We start from the raw sequence: 20,569 nt of genomic DNA, 5'->3' as shown, positions 1-20,569 counted from the left end.
ATATTTATTTGTTAAAATATGTGAATAAAAGATATAATTACAGTAAAAAACTGAAAGCTTTTGTGACTTCAGACATTTATTGGGTGCCCTCTTTGGATTGATCCTTGTGGCAGTTGCACCATTGGCCCCTTTCTCTTCATGAAATTGTTTTCAATGCAAGTTTTTAATCTCATTCAAAGTTTCTACAGTAATTAATTTTGCTGTTTTGAAGACTAAATGCGAAAAATTTTATTAATCAGCTATTAAATAATATTGTTTTAAAGGAAACTGTTTTTACGAATTAATTAACTAAAATGTATTTCAAAGAGGGGGATTAAGAGTTTCAGTCTTCCTTTTAATTTAAAATGATGAATGAATAAATTGTTAGCAAAATTATTTTTCATTCATTAGATTTTTACTTCAGCTTTCTATTAATTTTAAGATTTATTATTAGCAAAAAAAATTTTTTTTTTGACATTAGGGGAAAATATTAGGTCATTAACGTAACACTAGTCAATCTTAGCGTCTGAAATGTCGTGAAAATTAGAAATTGCTCATCAACTGATATGTAATAATAGTAAGACATAATGCATAATTAAAAAAAAAGGTACTTTTGTTATTTTTATTTCAATGTATTATCAGTAGCTAGTTCAGTAGGTCCTGGACACATATTTGAACATTCTCAAAAATGTATGCATTGTTTGAAATTTATTTAGTACTATTGCATTATACAAGAGAAAGTAAAAGAAAAAAAAATACAAAATATGCTTAAAATATTTATGAGTTATTTTCATAAATTTTAAAAATTTTAATTTTGAAGAAATTAATGCTTCTCATTATTGATATAAGTGAAAGTATTATGCTGAATTATTATTGCTAGTATATTAGAATTATTATTGCTAGATGGAATATTATACATTATATATATAGAATTATGCTGAATTGAATTGTTTTTCAGCTTATTTCAAATAAAAATATTCATTTGTTTGCATCTTTTTTGCAAATATCATTAAGAATTATCTAATTTTTAAATGCAATATTTCTATTTTTATTATTTTTTTAAACATATAATAACATATAATATAACATATTTTATAGCATATATAAACATATATTATAAAATAAATCTATTAATGTTTTATAAATTTCCTGCAATTTACATAAAATAACTCAAATATACATAGTCTGAATTTAATGTAGATATAGTTAATGGGTTATGAGATAAATCGTTAAGTTGATGAAAGAAGGATTGCGATGAAAATAAATTATATAAATATTCAAAATTATGATATAGTTTTTAATGATGGTTTTATCTAACAATTTAACATTTTAAGACGAAGAATCTAACATTTTAAGATTTTTTTTTGATGTTAAAAGATTAAAAATTATTCCGAATGACGTTTTTTAGTCGAAAACTATCTGAATTGATTAGTTACTTTTTGCAAACAAAATCAAATCAAAGACTTTTAATGAGGAAAAGGATTTTTTTAAAATTAAGCCGATTTTTACTAAGCAGACGACATTTCTGCACAGCTGATTTTTTGTTATATTGTTCATCATATAAAACGTTTTATCATCCAAACTTTAAAACGCTGTTTAATCCTTTGAAGCTCAGTTTTTGTTAAACATATTTTTCTCACAGTTTTTATTATTTTATATTAATTTAGGTCAAAATAAGTGGCAAATATTATATTCAACATTCTAATAATTTATGATTATGAAATACAGTATGAAACACCGGTGTCTTTTTCTGCGTTAATCTTCCAAACAATAATTTTTATATTTGCCGTTATTTAAGTCTAAGAGAAACATAAATTCATTATTGAAATTTCTTAAATTCATAAAATTCTTTATTGATAAATATTTGAATATGAATGGAAAAAACTAAATTTTTGTGTTTTATATTTTAACACGAAAATAATTCCTGTAATCTAACAGATTTTTTAAGCATATATTAGACTGCTTTTTTATAATTAAAAAATACTTAAATATATTTGGTTGTAAGTAGAGCGTCCGAAAAAATATATACAAAAGGAACTTTGGGGTCCCATCTGCCTCAAAGGGAAAAATTGACAGTGATAACGTATTTTCCTCGCATTCTGAAATGATTGTTGAAAATTTTTTTAAAAGTGTATTCCTCAGAAAAGCTGTTCTTAGAAACGCAAAGCTCGCATAGTATTATCATCGATCAAATTAATTTTAGGAAGTGAACTTTTATTTCAAAATGACTATCTCAGCATAAATTATGCACGTATGTCCATGACAAACGTTTATTTCGAATGACCAACTTTCAAGGACAAAGCAAAAAAAGAAATAAAGCTCATCAGGAAGATTAATCCTAATCATAAAATCAAAACATCCCAGTGTCCTTCACAAATACAAATTCAGTTTTTTTTATTTATGGTATTTTTGAATAAGCCTAGCAGGAAAAGTTTCAAGTAATTCCTGCGGGTTGTGTACCTGATGTCTGTTGTCTTTCCTGCAAGATTTTTTCAATTTATGTATGTATTTTTCCGTTGTTCGCATTTTTTCCCTACTCATCATATGAAGGAAAAAATAGATTAGAAAATGTGTCTCGCCATAGTTGAGATGATAAATGACAATATAGACTATTAGTTGATTGTTAAAGAGTGAATGGTGAACGAATTGTTTTTTTTTTCAGGTTTTTTTTATCAATTGATTGTTAAAAATTTTGCTATTATAAAGCAAATTTAAATAGTAAAATAATTTCAAAATATTTGAATTGAATGAAAAAATTATTAGGGATTATATCCTGCGCTGACCTGAGATAAAAAAAAACGGGGAATTCTGAACAATATTTAGAAAGCCAATAGATTTATATATTTTATCATGTAGCTTTCTTCGAAGAGAAAGAGGAATTTATGCATCTTTAACGTGCATATTTTTGCCTAGTGTCTTACATATTTTTGAGTTTTTATACAAGTAATTAAATTTAAAGGTGCCATATTTTCCAAAATTAAGGGCATCCGTAATTTTTAACGTGCATGTTTTTGTCGAGTGTCTTACTTAATATTGATTTTTTATACTACAAACAATTAAATTTAAAGGTGCTTATATTTTCAGATATTTAAGAGCATTCGTAGGAATTTTTACAAGTAAGATGCATTTTCTATAATTTTTCTGATAACAAAAAGCAAGCTCGGAGCTATTGTAATTTTAATATTAGAGCTTGTTTCAGATTAATTATAATATAATATATTGCTCTTAGGTTAAGTGTAAAATTAGCCTGCGAGAAACATATTGCTATTAGTTTTCGAATTAATGAATAATTAGTTTAAATCCTCCAATTAGTCATGATGAGTAGTTGAACAATTAGCTGATGCTCATTACTCATTCTAAAATGTTAGAGTATGGTTGAACAGTAAAATGGTTCAAATTTGCAACAACCTAAGTGTGGTGATAAGTTGAAACCTATTATCGCATTTCGGAAGCTTGATTGCAAGATATTATGGTTCCACGTGAATGAAAATCTGATATTCAAAGATTATATTCAAAGATCATTATATTCATTCAGAAGGTAAGTAAATTGGTTTAGTATATTGAAATGTCAGTATATTAATTTTATTTGATATTCTGATATTCAAAGCTCGCCAACATCAGCAATTTTGGAAGTTAAAATAATTCTCGTTTGATGTAAATGAGCGAATGTTTGGTGTAAGCCTATTTAACCATATGTGTTTAGATTTAATTTGCATCCTTTAAATTGCATATGCAAGCTTGATTTGGTGTCAATCTGAAATAAAGTGTTTCTTAACTTTTTTGGGTTAGTCAGCAATATATTAGGAGAGATATTACATTACGGTTTTTTCAGTGTATGTTTAAAATATGTTTTTGTGGCTAATTTCGTAATTTAAAATATCATCTACACTAATTAATGGAATATTTAAGCTAAGGCATTAAAATTGAATTTTAGAGATTGGAAATCCGATCATTAGATCAAAATATACTCCGAATGTTTTATTTTTTTGCTCACTGTATAGTTTAGTTATTAATATATTTCACTCACAAATTTTGATCAGAATTTGTGAAATTATTTATACATGAGAATTAATCTTTTCCAAGTTACAATGAAGTTTTCATGTAAATATATATGTAGTTTGCTTGACTCTAAGCAGCTTATAAAAAAAAGCGAAAAATACGTTCCAATTGAAAGTCTGGCAATAGATCATTTAAAAGATAGATTGTATCGATTTCAAACATAATTGCAAGTTTTTAATTTATTTTATTATCTTTTTAAAATTTGCAAATTGCAAGAAAATATTCAATTATCGGTGACTTATGTATTATATTTTGACTAATGTAACATAATTAATATTGTGGTAAAATGCAAAATAGATTCTGTTTTATTTTATTTATCGCAATTTTAAACCATTTTTTCCCCAATTTTTTCTTAATTTTTTAAGAGCATTACACTATGCATCAGCAAATTTGAGATAGTTTAAAAAGTTTAATTGCTCATTTATTTAGTTTATTAAACCAATTGTTCTTACAGTAAAATGAATAAAATTAATTTTTAAAGAAAATGTTCAGGTATTCTTTGCAAATGTTTTCCTCACCAAAAAGTATAAATATGTGCTTACGAAATAGAGAGGAAAAGATCTAATTTAGAAATTTGTTCTTATTTTGTAATTGTGTTTATTTCCATCAAAATATCTTATCTTCAAACTATGAAATCTAACCTTGAAATTATATTGGATTTTTCTAACACGGAAATAAAATAATCATATCCGCGGTAAAATAATTGTAAGACGAATAATGAATGATTCATATTGATTGTTTTTACAAAGAAAATATTAATGATATATCCTTAAATCTGAAATTAATCTTTAATACCCTGATATAGATCCTTTTCTTTAATCTTGAATATCTGATAAACTGCTTAATACATTCGAGACTGAAATCGTGTATTTCATAAATTTTTTAAAACTCATTTAATTCACAAAGAAAGTAGTTTTTTCATGTCTCTGTACTACACTTCAAAATTCGTATTTTAAATAATAATTTAATTCACTAATTAATTAAAAATAATGTTTAATATTATTGTCATTTTTTAAACTTTTTCTGAGAGTAGATCAGAAAATGAATTTTCAAAACTATTCATCAATAATTAATTGAATTTTAGATCATTTATAAGTTTGAAACATTCACTAAAGAATGTCAATAAACAAAGTGAGTTAAAGGGATAAAAATTAACATACTTTATTGGCCCACTTTTAATACAATGTACAACTTTTTATTAGGTGTCTACATGAAGAAAAAAATTTTGGTAAAATAAGTGTACTAAATGGTAGTGACTTTTCCGGTAAAAACAAATTCTGGTTGATAAAACCAAAATACGGTATTTAAGCCATTTATTTGGAAATTCTTTCGTTCATATGGTAACGTTTTACAGGAAATTCTGGTTTTTATTACCAAATTTTTAGAAAAATACAAAACTGAAAAGTAAATTTTACTGAATAAATGGCTCTACAGTATCATTATAAAATTATCAAATTTTACCTCATTTACCAAATTTTATCATGCATTATAACCATATTTTATTGCTAATTTTACTAAAATCATTTTCAAAACTCTTCGTTAAATATTACCGAACGTTTTGATTTTCTCATAGAGTCGGAAACAGTATATTTTTTTTCCGCAAAAACATTTATCAATTTATCTAAAACTCAACAAGTAATTAACTAACAATATATAAGATAACTCAAGTTCATTGGAATTAAATGCTTATTTATTTGCGCTTGGAAGTTAAGATTCTAGTAAAGTGACTACGTGATTGTTTTAATTTATTGTATAGTACGCACTTAAGCAGTGATAAGAATATAAATTTCGAGTTAGAAGAATTTCAGATATTAATTCAAACTACTTTTGCAATTATTTTGATTTTTTTGAAATAAATATATCTTAGATTAACTTATCATTATTTTTATCTAAACATAATACTCAGGAGATAATTTTTTTAAATTCTAATCATGCTTATAATTGTGATTAAACTTTCTAAACTTGACCTTTCTGAAAACGACTATTATTATTTAAAAAAATATGTACATTTTACAATGTATGTGTAAAATTTTAAAATGTCCACTTAGAGGAGTTGTAAATGGAAATATAAAATGTTTTTAAAATATGTGTTATTTTGACCATTTAATTAATAACTGTAACATCTGAACTTTCGATTAAGGAATCTTTAAATCTTTTTCGGTGTATAAACTTTCTAACTTCTTGTATTTTTAGTCTCGAAATTTTCAGTTTTGTATTTCAAATTTTTTATTTTAAGTCTCAACATCTCAATTTGAGTTAAATGTCTTTTTTCTTTTTATCATGTATGAGAAAAAAAGCAGAAATGCAACAAAATTTTGTTTTTGAATGTAAATTGTCGAAAATTTATGAAAAACGTTCCTCTTTTCATTTTGTGATTTCTTTTATTTCTACATAAAATGTTTTTATCGAAATTATTTATTAAAATTCTGCCTTGCAATATTTTTAAATAATAAGAATTTTTAAAAAATATATTAAATTTGAAGAAACTTGAATGGCTGTTGTTATATAGACTATTTCTAGGGCGTATGCATTATTGAAATATGTTATTTTTATTCTGTATAAATTGAACCTGTCATAACATTCTATTGTTCTATTGCTATATTAACCACCCTCTACATTTAATTAAATGTTAATATATAAATATGCTCAGCTGAGTTAAATATTTTTTTTCTTCAGCAACCGACCCTAATTGGGCTATAAAATATCTTTTCTTCTTCTCATTTAATGGAATATCATTTTTATTCATAGCGATTAATAAAAAATAGCATATCTTTCATTACACGGTTGATTTAAAGATTTTGCCAACACCTGCGTGTCTAATTCACGATTTCATGATAGCACTGATAACCTTCCGATTCAAGTTTTTGGATATAAGATATTTGTAAAACAAATTTTAACTTGCTTGCTATTCTGAGTTGTTTTATTGCAGTGGATTAAGTGTACATAACAATAGGCAATTTTCAAAAGTTATGTATATTTATCAAAAATGCTAGTAAAAAAATTTTAAAAAAGAAATGTAAAGAGTCTCAAATATAGGAAGCTATTATTTATAACAAGAATCAAATAAAATATTATATTTTTCAAAAAAATTATCAACCTATTTTGCTATATTTTTTGAAAAATTGATTGCTTGACTGATCTTGAATTTTATATAATATGTAAGGCTTGAAATATGGTCAAACGATCAATTTTGGAAAACAATGAACGAAAATAAGTTAAACATCTCCTAAGAGCAATTAGATTAAATATTTCGTTTAAAAGGAGTTAAATACAATAATTTTCATTTGTTTCAAATGTGTCAATCAAATTATTTATCAAATGATCAAATTAAGTTCTCACCAATCTCTGTATTCTTAATAATTTTATAATGAATTATAGTTTGAAGTTTCGGAAATGAATTATTACAATTTTAAATTACAGAAATTGAATACATTTATATTTAATGAGTTAGATTCTAGGTATTTAATCTAAAAAAATTTGGTACAATTCTTTTGCAATTTGTGAAAAAAATCTCTGGAAGTAATCGGCAAATAACGATTTTTTACTTAACTTAAATTAAAATTTGCTTGTTATTTTTATTTCAATTGGTATTTTAATTAAATAATTATTTCGAGTTTTGAAAAATTGTTATATCTATCAAATTTAGTGGTCATAAAATAAAGATATTCAAAAATGATCACAACTTACAGATTTTAAAGATTTTGTCACAATTTTAATTTTTAATATTTGAATATATCGATATTTAATGAGTTAGATGTTAAATAATTAATTTAAAATATTGTTGATACAATTACTTTTATATTTTGCGAGAAAAATCTCTTAAAGTAATCGACCAACAACGATTTTTACTTAAATTAATTATTTTTGTTTTTTATTGTGAATTTAATTGGTATTTTAATTAAATAATTACTTCAAATCTCAAAAGTCGGTAATTCGAAAATGTCTGTATGTTGGTATCAAAGTTAGTGGTCGTAAAATAAATACGTAAATCTAAATGTAAACAATTCTGAAATATATTAAATAAAGAAATATATATTAATAAAATCTGTAATGCTTAGCATTTTAACTCACAGAAAAGTTTCAAAAATAATTATAAAAAGAAGGAAAAAACTGCATGACTACAGTAAGTAGTAAATGTGAAGAAAAGTAAAAATAAAGAAATATTTAAGGCATGCTATATTCTCACAAAGTAATTTAAATAGATTTTGATATTTCATGTAACTAAGTGTGCTTTTTAATTTAAAGTTCATTCCATCTTAATATTCTGAACTTTTAAGACCATCTAATAAAAGTTTTAAGGTCACGTATAAATTAAAGTCAAATAATTAGAGTTTAGTTTTTTAGTGTTTTCAGTTAGAATAATTTTTTTAATTCTACCATATGACCATCGAATTCAAATGAATTTATATTTTATTCTGTTGATAATATGCTGCATATTTATACTCATTTTATACGTCAAACATTATAAATAATTGAAATATATGCAGATGCACATTTTAATATATCAAATATTAGTAATTTTATGAAATAACGTAGCGTTACTAAAATTTTTCATCAGTGTTTAGTTAAGTGCCAATGATCTGTTATTTTTTTTAAATAAAGTTATTCATTTATTTTGAAATAAAAAAAACTCTGCAGATATTTATCAATAATATGTCTTAATTTTAAAAATGAAACTATTTAATAAAATACTGCAAGATGTTACGAAATGCTTTTTAAGCCGCTCTTAGCTTTCTTTTTCTATGTAAAGTAAAGGAACTGCAATGTTATTTTCAAGTTCTCCTTGTATTTGTTAACCGTGATCTTCCTCTAAAATTGTCTTCACAGTAATTTAATTTTCTTTTGTCAGAACAAGTGTTTAGAACTTACATATTTTATTTCTTAACTGTGATTTGGAAATAAAACTTATAGTTAAGGTATTAAAAAACTTTTTAGCAAATAATAATATGTTTAAATTTAGCTTTGATTCACGAATTCTATTGATTTATTTTCACGGTACTTTCCTCAACTTGTTTCTTAATTCAAAATGAGGTGTTTTTAACCACTCCTTTATGAATAGACGATTCATGCCGAATTGAAGGTTAACTTCTTATCTAATAATGCTCATGTGAGGTCATGCGGCACATCTTTTTCACGATTTTCTTTAAAGAGAAAAATATGATTTAACGTTCTTTTTTAATTCCGCTTTGCGTAAAATTAAGACTGCTGAAAAGTAAAATGTATCGGTGTTAGTTTTGAAAATACTTCGTAAAAATTTTTCGTATATCAAGCCAAATATGGTATAGTGCCATAGTACCAAAAAATGGTGGCAACTACTCTACACTGTTTCGCAACACCAATAATCAAGTTCCTGCACTGTTAGAAATTTCTCAGAAAAAGTGGTTAAATAACAGTTTATTTTGTTATTTTACCATATTCAAACAAAACAGTCAAAACATCGCAAATAAGATGTTATTCAAACTGTCAATTGCGAGAAAAACCGTTTATTAACTGGTGTCACCTAATATGGTTAAGAAACCAGAATTTTATCACATCAACAAGGCCCACCTAATGAAGCCACTTAATTTCTTTAAGATAGGTAGATATTATAGCAGAAATGACTAATCTGTCAATCTCAAGACTGACAAAACAGGGGATAGAGTCCCTGCGTTGACACAAAAATATTTCTCTCATTCCCTTCAACACATGAAGAGTTTCCAGTGTCCTGCACTGTTCATTTTATAACTCTGAGTTATTTGAATACGATACCTTCATTCACGTATAGATAGCAGCACCATAAAGCTGCTAAACTATCTCTAATGTCTAGTTAAATTTTACGGTTTACGTTTTTTTACGTTGCGTTTACGGTTTACGGGACATTTTTAAACGGTTTTGAAGCCATGCTAGTTGTAAATGGTTAAAAAACCTCATAGTTTTGTATCCATGGTTTCTCAACCATACTAGTTGTAAACAGTTTCAAAACTGTGAAGGTAAAAAATGTTCTTTACCGCAAACTTTTCGGTTAGTTGGAGGGACAGACTGCTACCGGTAATTTTACCATAATGTTAGAAGGGAAATTCTAACAGCGTGGTGTAGTGAAACACTAAGAATGTTTGTTTACACTACTTGGTGTAAAGTATTTGCCAAACTTTTTGGTTATCAGTAACTTTAAAATTTGTAGCTACAACAATATAAGATACACATAATATACAGTGAAGTTAATTCTACGATATAATATGAACCTGTATGCACTATTTCTTAAAATAAAATTGGCTTATAAATCAAATCTACTCGTAGCACAGTTTTCAATTTCGCTTCAGTAATATTAAAATTTTGCAAGATAAGATGCACATTAGAGTCAGCAAAGTTATTTTTAGGAGAAGATGTAATGTAAGAATCACTAATTTAGGATGAATATATGCATTAATTCCTAAAATAAAATTAGTTTGTAAATCCATACACGTACCACAGAGAGAATATAAGACGAATTCAAACTAGGCTTAACAAAACCGAAGTACATAGAAATTATATTATAAAATTATTTAGTACAGTTCACAGAGATTAAAAAATGATGATATAATTATTCTTATCACACAACTAATAACGGCGAACTTTAATTTCTGTCGAAGTATAGAAGCGTAGAACACAAGAAACATAGGGAATTGTAAACACTTTACTGACGATGTCTTAAGTGCTCCAATATTGGTGTTTTCGGAGGCGAAAATAATTCATGTATGGTGTGAATGCGGGTGAGATTGGTGCAAGCTTTTTCTGCTTTAGAAGTGTAGATTTAAATTAAACCTTTTAAATTGTGATTGAAAGCTCGATTTGTTGTTGAGTTGAAATGAAATGTTCCTTAGGATAATTTTTGTGTGGTATAATTCTTTATCAATTTTCAATTTTTTATACTCAGAAAGTAACAATTTGAAACAAATGAAAAAGTACGCATAAAATCCTTTGCTTCTAATAATTTTTATGAGGATAAATAATTTGTTTTGTAACACATAAAAAATTTAATGTTATACTATTTATCTTTCAAAGTTGATGCAAATTTTTCCTATTTTAAAAGTAACAATTTGAAATGATTAGATAAAATCATTTTAAGTAGGAAAAAATTAATTTTTCTTAAACATAATTTTTTCTGCGTTTGAATTTTTTCAATGAAATAAGATAGATTAAAACCCTTTATTGTTCAAATCATTTTAAAACAGTATTTAATAAATTTAAATTAGATTTTTTGTACAACCTTTAAAGTTAAATTTCTTTTATAATAACGTCAAGGGTAAACGACACAATCTCAATCATCACGATACATTTTCTTTACTCTGCCATTCGTTTAAAAATCAAACAATCATCCTGATATTAAAACGAAAATAACTTTAAAAAATTTTCGCACTCGAAAGAAAAAATAATAATCTGTTGATGATGGAGTTTCGATTAGACATTGATATAGGAAAGTAAGAAGTTGAAATAGTGTGAATTATTGTAAGACACTTTTAATTTAAAATTTATATTTGTTTCATATAACCATTTTATCGAAGTGTATTTAAATAAAAAATGTTTCGATAATCTTCCTATGAGAAATACAAATTTTAATTCAGGAAATTTTTTAAATAAGGTGATAATAAATAATAATAAATAAAATAATAATCAATAAGTAATAATCAATAAATAATAATCAATGAATAATAATCAATGAATAATAATCAATGAATAATAATCAATAAATAATAATCAATAAAATAATAATCAATAAAATAATAAATAAAATAATAACTTATTGATGATCTCGTTTATTCTTGAACCTAGGAAGGTAGGAATTTGTTATGGTATAAAGTTTTGGAGAGCATATTAATTTGAAATTTCTGTTTGTATCATATAACTGTTTTATTGAAGTGCATTTAAATAAAAAAATGTTTCGTGAATTTCCTTATAATAAAGACTAATTTTTATTTATGATAATTAATAAAATTACAACATATTAATGAAGATTTTGTTAATACATCAAACTTTGATATATAAATATAGGAATTTGGTATACGATAAAGTATTGAAAAGCATTTATTAAATTAATTAGCATTAATTTAAAGTTTCTATTTGAGTCATATAACTATTTTATAGAAGTGCATTTAAATAAAAAATGCTTCAAATACTTCGTTATAAGAAATATTTATTTTAGTTTATGAAACTTTTCAAATAAGATGAAAATAAATAAAATAATTATTTAATATAATTTAATAATAACTTATTTTTAACATAGTTCAATATGCCTCATATTTCGCACAAGGTTTCATTAATTTATTCATCATATAAATTGTAATATTTATTTTTAGAATAGAAAAGAAGCATTTAAATTTTGCGGCATTGAACATAATACAATTTATTCAAATTCAGAAATAGCTTTTCCGCTCAATGAATATTAATGATCTGCGATATTATGTTAACACAAACTTGTTTATGCGTTAAGCTCCGATGATAAATATTGTAATCAATTATAAGATTAAACTTTTTTTAGCAATTACGATCGTCTAGTGGTTAGTTTTTTCTGAATATTAAATGAGTTTACGAAACAACAAAATCAAACAATGCGAAGGTCAGTTAAGTGAATGGTATAGTAATTCTGAAGCGTTATACGTACTTTTTAGATGCATTGAGAATGAATGAAGATGTGGAATTTTTTTGTTCCTAACCTTCATCCAAGAAAAAGATGAAGTGTATCTGAGACCAAGATATGATGCGATAAAAAAATAAAAAAATCAAGATCAATTTGCTCTTTTTGTTGTTATGATTTCGGAAAAATGGGAGTAATAATAATTTTTAATCGTGTATTTATTTGTAGTGCTCTATAATAATAAAATGAATGATGTTAAGCAATTGTACAGCTTTATTTCACGCTACAAAATAATACTTAAGTCAAAAATCATTCTGCAACTATGAATCTACACAGTAAAAATTTGGGATTAAATTACGGAATAAAGTAACAGCACTTTGGGAGCGTCATCCGTAAAATCCATTTTACCGTAAAATATCACGCCGTGAATTTTACAGTAAGTTTTACCTAATCAAAGTGATTCAGTGAGCTTACGAGAATTATTATTGTGAAAATTACGGTGCATCAAATTTTTTGTTTTGTAACATGTACCGGTAAAATTGGATTTTATGGTAAAAAGTACCGGTACCCTGAGTACCAGTATTTCTTATTGTAATTTGATCAGGAATTTCTTTTTACAGTGTTGGTCTGAAATACCTTTGTGCTAAATGAGAAAAAAGGTACATAAAAATAATTTTATTCATATTTATGAAAAAAAATTGTCTACAAATACAGTTTCTTATTGTCCCTGACGTGAAGTTGTATTGTATATTATAACATATAAGATTTATAAGAATATAAAATTATAACGGAGGTATGAGATTCGATCATGAGTAAAAATAAAATGGTTATTTTTTTCGATACATTCAATGAAAAAGTGCTATTTGAGCACGAAACTACAGCACTAATAAAAAAATGTACGAGCTTATTTTAGAACGAGCTCATTTATCATTCATTATTTTCTTATTTTTTAGGTTTCAATTTTTTCTCAGGAAATACTGATAAATACATTCAAAAATATATATTCCATCAAAGTTTAGGTGTGTCTTATTTCACAAAACTTTCTAGGTTTTTATTCTAACAAAATCCATGTATACTTAATGTCAAAATGCTCTTACTGTCATTATTATTTTGTAAATAAGAGTTTTAAGAAGTGCATTTATTATGTAGTGTTTTATTATTTATAAGATAAATCATGTTTTGTTTTAAATTTTTTGAGCTATAAATACGTGGTTGCCGTAATCGTGTTTAATTCTGCTATGTGCACAAATAAAATTATTATTTTTGTCGCTTTCGAAATGTAACTTAGTGGAAAAGTTCTACTGCAAGAAGTATTTAACTCGCTAGCTATATCCAACTTATAGATCAAACTTAACTTATAGATCAAATAACAGCAACAAAACAGGCACAATCATTGATCTTCACTATCTTCTTAAAATTTCAATTACTTTTTAGTTTTATCCATAACTTTACCAAAGTATAATTACTTGCCTATAAATTTCTACAGTAACAAATGATTATTTCGAAATTCAGAAAAAAAGATTTTGTTAAAAGTTAGAAACATAAGATAAAGTTTTTTTACTTAACTATGGTTTCAAATGTAAAACATAACAACAAAAGAAGCATGCAACATTTTTCAGAATGGATTATTCTTTATGTGTAAAAGTATACATATTTTTTTTCCTTTGGAAATGATAACTCCTTCGTAATATAGATTTATTAATTTAATTTACATTGATTTGCATATATTTTTTAAAAATTTCATTTTATTAACAGCGCAGACCAACCGAGTTGACAAAATTTTAAAATGTTTTGGTTTTTTTAGTGAATTTGTTACGAAAACGTGATATTTTATCATTTTAAAGGGACACAGAATGAGAAAAATCCTACAAAAATCTTTTTTGTAGGTTTTTGAAATTAAAAAAAAAATCGCATTTAATTCAGTAATATGCAGCAAACTGTGTTTAAATCGGAGTTTTTTTTACTGAGTTATAAGATTATGAATTTGGAAAAGCCCATCAATCAATCAATATGTAGTTCCGGTTGACGAAGATGCTTTTTCTCGTAATGGAATATTTCAATGCTCACAGAACTTCAAAAAGTTTCTTGCTCACCAGTTTTTATTTTATTGTTTTTAGCAATTTTTTAGATACTCTTCGAAGTGTCTTGCTTTATTTTAAATGCATTTGATTAATTCAATAGAGTAATTTAATTTTTTAATAAATGAGCTAACATAATTAAAACGCGTTTTTCGAAGAGAATTTTGGTAACAAAATAAAAATTTAATGGCTCGGGACGTTATGCTTTTATATTGTTACTATAGGCACTTAAATTTATTTAAATACCAATAAACAACGTATTTGGGTAAACATTTAATCAAAAAAAAAATTAAAATTTGCTCTCAAGGAACTTTTTAATTACTAACAATTAAAAGCCATATTTTTAGCTATAATTTAAAATATAATCATCATTCTTTCGAAAACATTTTACACAGATTTATATTAATGTTAGCAATATTCAGTTAAAATTTGAAAATGATAGCATAAAAATTAAAATTTTTTGTTTTGAAATTCCAGTGTCCCCATAAATAACGCTCAATAAAGTCAACTCACGTCGGTATATCTTGAAAGAAATTCCGGATCAAAATAGGGTGTAAAGTACCAGCACTTCAGGCGCATTATTCGTACAAAATCCATTTTCACGGTAAAATATTATACTGTAATTTTTACAGTAATATTTATTTTATTCAATTGATTCGGTGATTTTACGGAAATTATTACTGTAGAAATGGATTTTATGATAAAAAGTACCGACACCCTGAGTACTGGAACTTTTTACCGTAATTTGATCCGGGATTCTTCACAGTGCAAGACTAGAATAAAAAGTTGTAACTTTTCGTTAGATGTGTTCTGAAAATTTCGTTTTAAACAGCATTGTATGACTTTATAAATATTTAATTGAAATATATCTTTCATTCCTTAGGAGATATCTAGTGATAGCTTCAAATATTGTCCGGCCAGGTCAAGTGTATCGCGTGTGTGTATCTATATTATCCTCATCAAATCCTCTCATTGTAAGAGCTTCACTTCACCGTGATGGTGAACAAATTGTATCCGCGACTGAAACAGTCAATCCACAACATGTTTCTACTTTACTTATGCAAGTAAGTTATTTTGTTTACTTATGCAAAGTAAATAAAGTCGTATGATTTATCTCCAGATTTTATAGATTTGCTATTTTTTTCATTAAGCGAGCAAATTCATCGAGCTGGTATTAAGTACAACAACTACAATTATTAAGTACAACAATTTTTTCAGCTTATAAAAGAAATCAATGCCGAAAAACTATGGCGTATAAGAATAAACGGATAAAAAATGGCTCCAGTGTAAAGTTCTGGGAAGGATATTAAAAAAATTATAATTAAACAACGTTGCGCAACAAAATATTAATTAAAAAAATTTACAATCAACTTTCAAAACCATTTTATGGTCTAGAATTGAATTATTATTGAATTTCAAATAAGTTTTGTTCATGACCAAACGAGAAAAGTGAAGGTAGAGTTGTTAAGACTCTAAGAGGGCCAGGTGAAGCTCTATTCCCACCGGCAGCTTGAAGTCTAGCGAGCTTCAGATTGATGGTCAGAGAAGTACAAGCAGCCAGGGTGCGTTACTGACCACATTGCCTCCATCATGTCGTTGGTCTCGAAAATGTGGTCTCTCTAATAATATCCCACAGCAAAAAACTTGCTATTAGTTAAATGTGTGCCTTTTTACTTTTATAAAAGATTAAACGCTTATCGCCTTTTTTTGTATTTCCTTTAATTCTAAAATAAAATGAATTAAAAACGTTAAAAAGGATCTATTTTACGAACGAAATGATTTCTTTTTGCTTTTATTAACAATGAATAGATAAGTAACCCAAATGTGAACGTTTGTTTTTTCTGCATTTATTAATAATTTGTTTCCTCTAACTTAGAAATGTTTTGACTTCAATTTTTGCAAGGATTCTAAAAATAGACATAAAAGGCCTTACTGATCATCTTCTTTACACGTAAAAACTGTGCCAAAGCATTTCTTTTTTCCTTTGTAGTTTAAAGCGCCATACATTGAATTAGTAATTAATATAATTTAATCGTTACTTTATAAAATGTAACAATACCGATTCTTTTCTTGTAACATCAGCATTAATTTTTAGGTACTTCCTATATTATTTCACCTATGTACTTTTGATCAAACGTAACAGTTGTGTTTGCTATTTTTAAACAATAGGAAATTTTTAGTTATTACTAAGATTCAAAAACCTATAATCTCTGTTTTGGAATTAAAGAGAAAAACTTTTAAATTTTTACTTTTTGTCGTTCTTTTAAATGCTGTTTTAACAAACGCTAGTTTTTGTAAAAATATTAGCTGAAAGTATTTTAACTTTTAAACTCGTTTTTCTGGTGCAAAATGCTATGCAAGTGGAAAATCGTAAATATAGGGGAGTAAAAGAGGCACTAATTTTTTAAAAAAAATTTTTTAGAAGTTATTTGCATCAAATTAATTTTTTTAAACTAAATCTATACACCATAACTCTCTTTTCATTGGAGATAGTTAATAATATTAAGAACTTGGAAAAATGCTTTATTAATTGTCATTACATCATGTAATTTTTTGTATGAATTTTTGAAGTGTAATGTTGTTCATGAAACAATCATTTTAATAATAATTTTCGACATAATAATTTTCGATACAATCAGAGAGCGTGGTAATTTAATTTTTATGGAAAACAGAGAGTAAATATGCAACAGTTGACAAACTTATTCTACTAAATTTTACGACACATTAAACATGGTAGACATGGCTATTATAGAATATGTATTAATCTGCTGTTTATTCTTTTCAATTTGTTGTCCGAATCATGATTGTGATTCATGCTTATTCTTTGGTGACAATTTCGAACAAAGAGAAAAAAAGCTGTCTGCATTGATCATCGTCAGTTGTATCAGTAACTGTTAAATATAAGTTCTCAAAACAAAGAAGTTTTATTTAAACACATTTTAAAGATTTCTGTCAGTTTTTCTTGAAATACTAGTATGATTAAAGCTACCATGAAAACTGCTATGAATAAAGTCATTAAATGACAGGTCATTACGTGTCAAATACTTATGCGAAACTTCAAAATCTTGTCAGTGAGAAATTTGAGAGAGAAAAGTTAAGCGTTGATAAATTCTTTCACTTTTGCTTAAAACTGTGTTTTCCAATTCAATTGAGGCTGCGAATATTTTTTTCACTTTAATTGAATCTGAGCACCATTTTGAAAAATCTTCACCAGTTAAGAAGAATTTTGTTCTCTGTAAATTTCCTTACCCTCTAAAAAAGCCAGTTTCTACTTTGCCTCATTCGAAAAAAAAAAATGCAGCAAAAATATAAAATTTTACATTGCTCACAGTCAGTAATGAAAATATGAAATATTCAAAAAGCATATCTTAATAAAAACTGAAAAAAGAACTTTTAAAAAACTTTTTGGAATTGAAAAATATNATATATATATATATAAACACAAGTTTTTTTTTCCTATTTACATAATTTATTGATTGTCAAAGTATGTTTTTTCGTTGTTGAAGGATTCATGTCTAATACTATTTGTAACACGGGTACACTTGTGAGTAATTTTTGATTTTGTAGTTATCATGACAGAAACATATGTTGCATTTTAATATTGTTTCATCCAGTCTACTAGGTAAAACTCAAAACTGTGACTATATAAATTTTTAAATAAATACAGTGCAATTTAATTTTTTAATTAAGGATTCCAGGTTAACTCCCTGACCATCGGTGGGTAATGAGTCACCAAATGAAAACATACCGTTTATACGAATACAGGTATATTACCTAATTTTTAAATACAAAAAGAAATTATTTTCTAACAAGCTCAATTCCTTTAAACACTTGTGCAGCAATAGTTTAATCTAAATTCAAATTATACTTAATTTGGAGCGCATCAATAAATTTTTCACATTAATCAAAAATACAATTTGTATTGCTTATTGTAATTGCTTTGTATATGATTGAAATGGGGAGATAATATAATCACGCATCATCATTTTCATGGACGAAGAAGGAAAGGAATTCAATTGTTGTTTTATTGAATCTTTTTTTTTCTATCCATACTCGATGAAAAATTCCCAAACATGTAGATGCGATTCTCCTGATCAAAGGATTGTTTAACAATTACTTACCTGAAATATTATTATCATTCAAGCCCGATAATATATATTTTTCCTTTTGAGCTCCGAGGCAAGTCGAAGAAAAAAGTGACGGATAATTTACTTAATTATACAGCATTGATTTGCAGTGTCAAAGTTTATAGAAGATTGTGTATAGTAACTTATCATTAGAGAGAAAAAATACTGATTCGAAACTGGTTTGTTTTATGGCTGTTCTAAGAGAATATTTCTGTGACACAAAACGGTGGATCATTCCTTCAATTCCTTTGAAGTCAATGGGATGAAACTAAGCTTAACATCTGATTATAATTTTAGGATCGATAAAAATGCCAGATTTAAAATAAACATACTATAATATGCTTAGAAGTCTGGATGTGTTTGGTAAAGATTGATATTCTTATATCATTTGTTCATCAGAAAAATGTAATGTAAGACTAGAAAATTTACATTGCTCGGCATGTTCAAAACATGCAGAAATTCCAATCTGGCATGTATTTTTTACGCTCATGTGCACAATCGGATATGCAAATATACCATAAAATACCAATTAAGCACTTGTCAAATTTCCACGAATATTGACAATTCGTAGCCCTATTTGTGAGTAACACTTCGGATACTTTCCTTGTAAGATGAGGAATGAATTATCCAATGTATAAGAAAAAATAAGCAACAACACTGTTAGGGGTTTCAGTCAAAAAGTACACTAAAATATCTGGCAGCAGTCTGTTCTTCCAATTAACAGTAAAATTTACGGCTAGGAAAATTTTTCACCTTTACGGTTTTGATACCGTTTTCTACTAGCATGGTTTCAAAACTGTAAAAATGGAGTTTAGCTTGAAAGTTAGGCTTTTCATTAGGTAATGGTTATTGGAGTTAATATGTGGTTAACTTGAGTTTTGTCAAATAAACCGTGGAGTATGGTTTAATTAGTTTATCAAGTGGTGCCATCTATCGGGAGAGACTATTGCTGCTAGACTTTTTGTATCAAGCAGCTCTGTGGTGTTGCATTCTTTGATTGAATGAGGGCTTCGTGTTCTATTAGTTCACGTCACCGATTGGTGCGTACAGGCCGCTGGAAACTCTCCACGTGTCTAAGGAATGGCAGAATTATTGTAATGTCAACGTTGGCTTTTGAACCTATGTTCAGCCGGCCATGAGACTGACACTAGTCCTCTCGGCTATAGTACGAACCCAGTTGCGTGGATTTGTGAAATGGAGCGGATAAAATTCCGGTTGTTTAACCTTATTAGATGAAAACAGTCAATAAGCATTTTTTTTCACACTCAACAACTATAATGCCATATTTTATAATTATTTGGCTGTTTTGATTGAAATTGTAAAATAATAATTACATAAATTGTTATTTAACCATTTTTTCAGAGAAATTTCTGAGAATGTTGAAATATACCATCGGTTTTTACATTTAAAACTGGAAATTTTTTTAAAATTTTTTCTATATAATATATGATTTCCTAAGCATGCTCTATAAATAACGAATAACAATTTATTAAATACTAAAGCCTAAATTTGATAGCTAGGTACAATAGGTAGAAATTCTTAGCCTTTTTGTAAGTATTTGTTTTGATGATATTGTAGTTCATTAATATGAAAAACAAAACGTGTTTTCATAAATTAACTCTGATTTATAATAGTAATAATATTATGCTGTAGAAAAATACAATGGGTAAGATAAAGGTCAAGATCATCAACCCTTCTTTTTAACTTCAAACCTTTATTGTGAAAAAGTTTGCTGA

General features: G+C 26.3%; 1 protein-coding gene across 1 annotated transcript in view; it reads left to right on the top strand.

The window, feature by feature from the left end:
• LOC107448567 (CD109 antigen) overlaps positions 1–20,569 on the top strand; it is a 129,470-nt gene that overhangs the window by 14,205 nt on the left and 94,696 nt on the right. The window contains exon 3 of the mRNA XM_016063821.3: positions 15,590–15,770. Coding sequence (XP_015919307.1) covers positions 15,590–15,770 — 181 coding nt within the window. The remainder of the gene's footprint in view (positions 1–15,589; positions 15,771–20,569) is intronic.

Source organism: Parasteatoda tepidariorum, chromosome X1 (genome assembly GCF_043381705.1).
Source record: "Parasteatoda tepidariorum isolate YZ-2023 chromosome X1, CAS_Ptep_4.0, whole genome shotgun sequence".
NCBI lineage: Eukaryota > Metazoa > Arthropoda > Arachnida > Araneae > Theridiidae > Parasteatoda > Parasteatoda tepidariorum.
The sequence above is the reverse complement of the archived record's forward strand: the minus strand, read 5'-3'. Positions and strand labels throughout refer to the sequence as shown.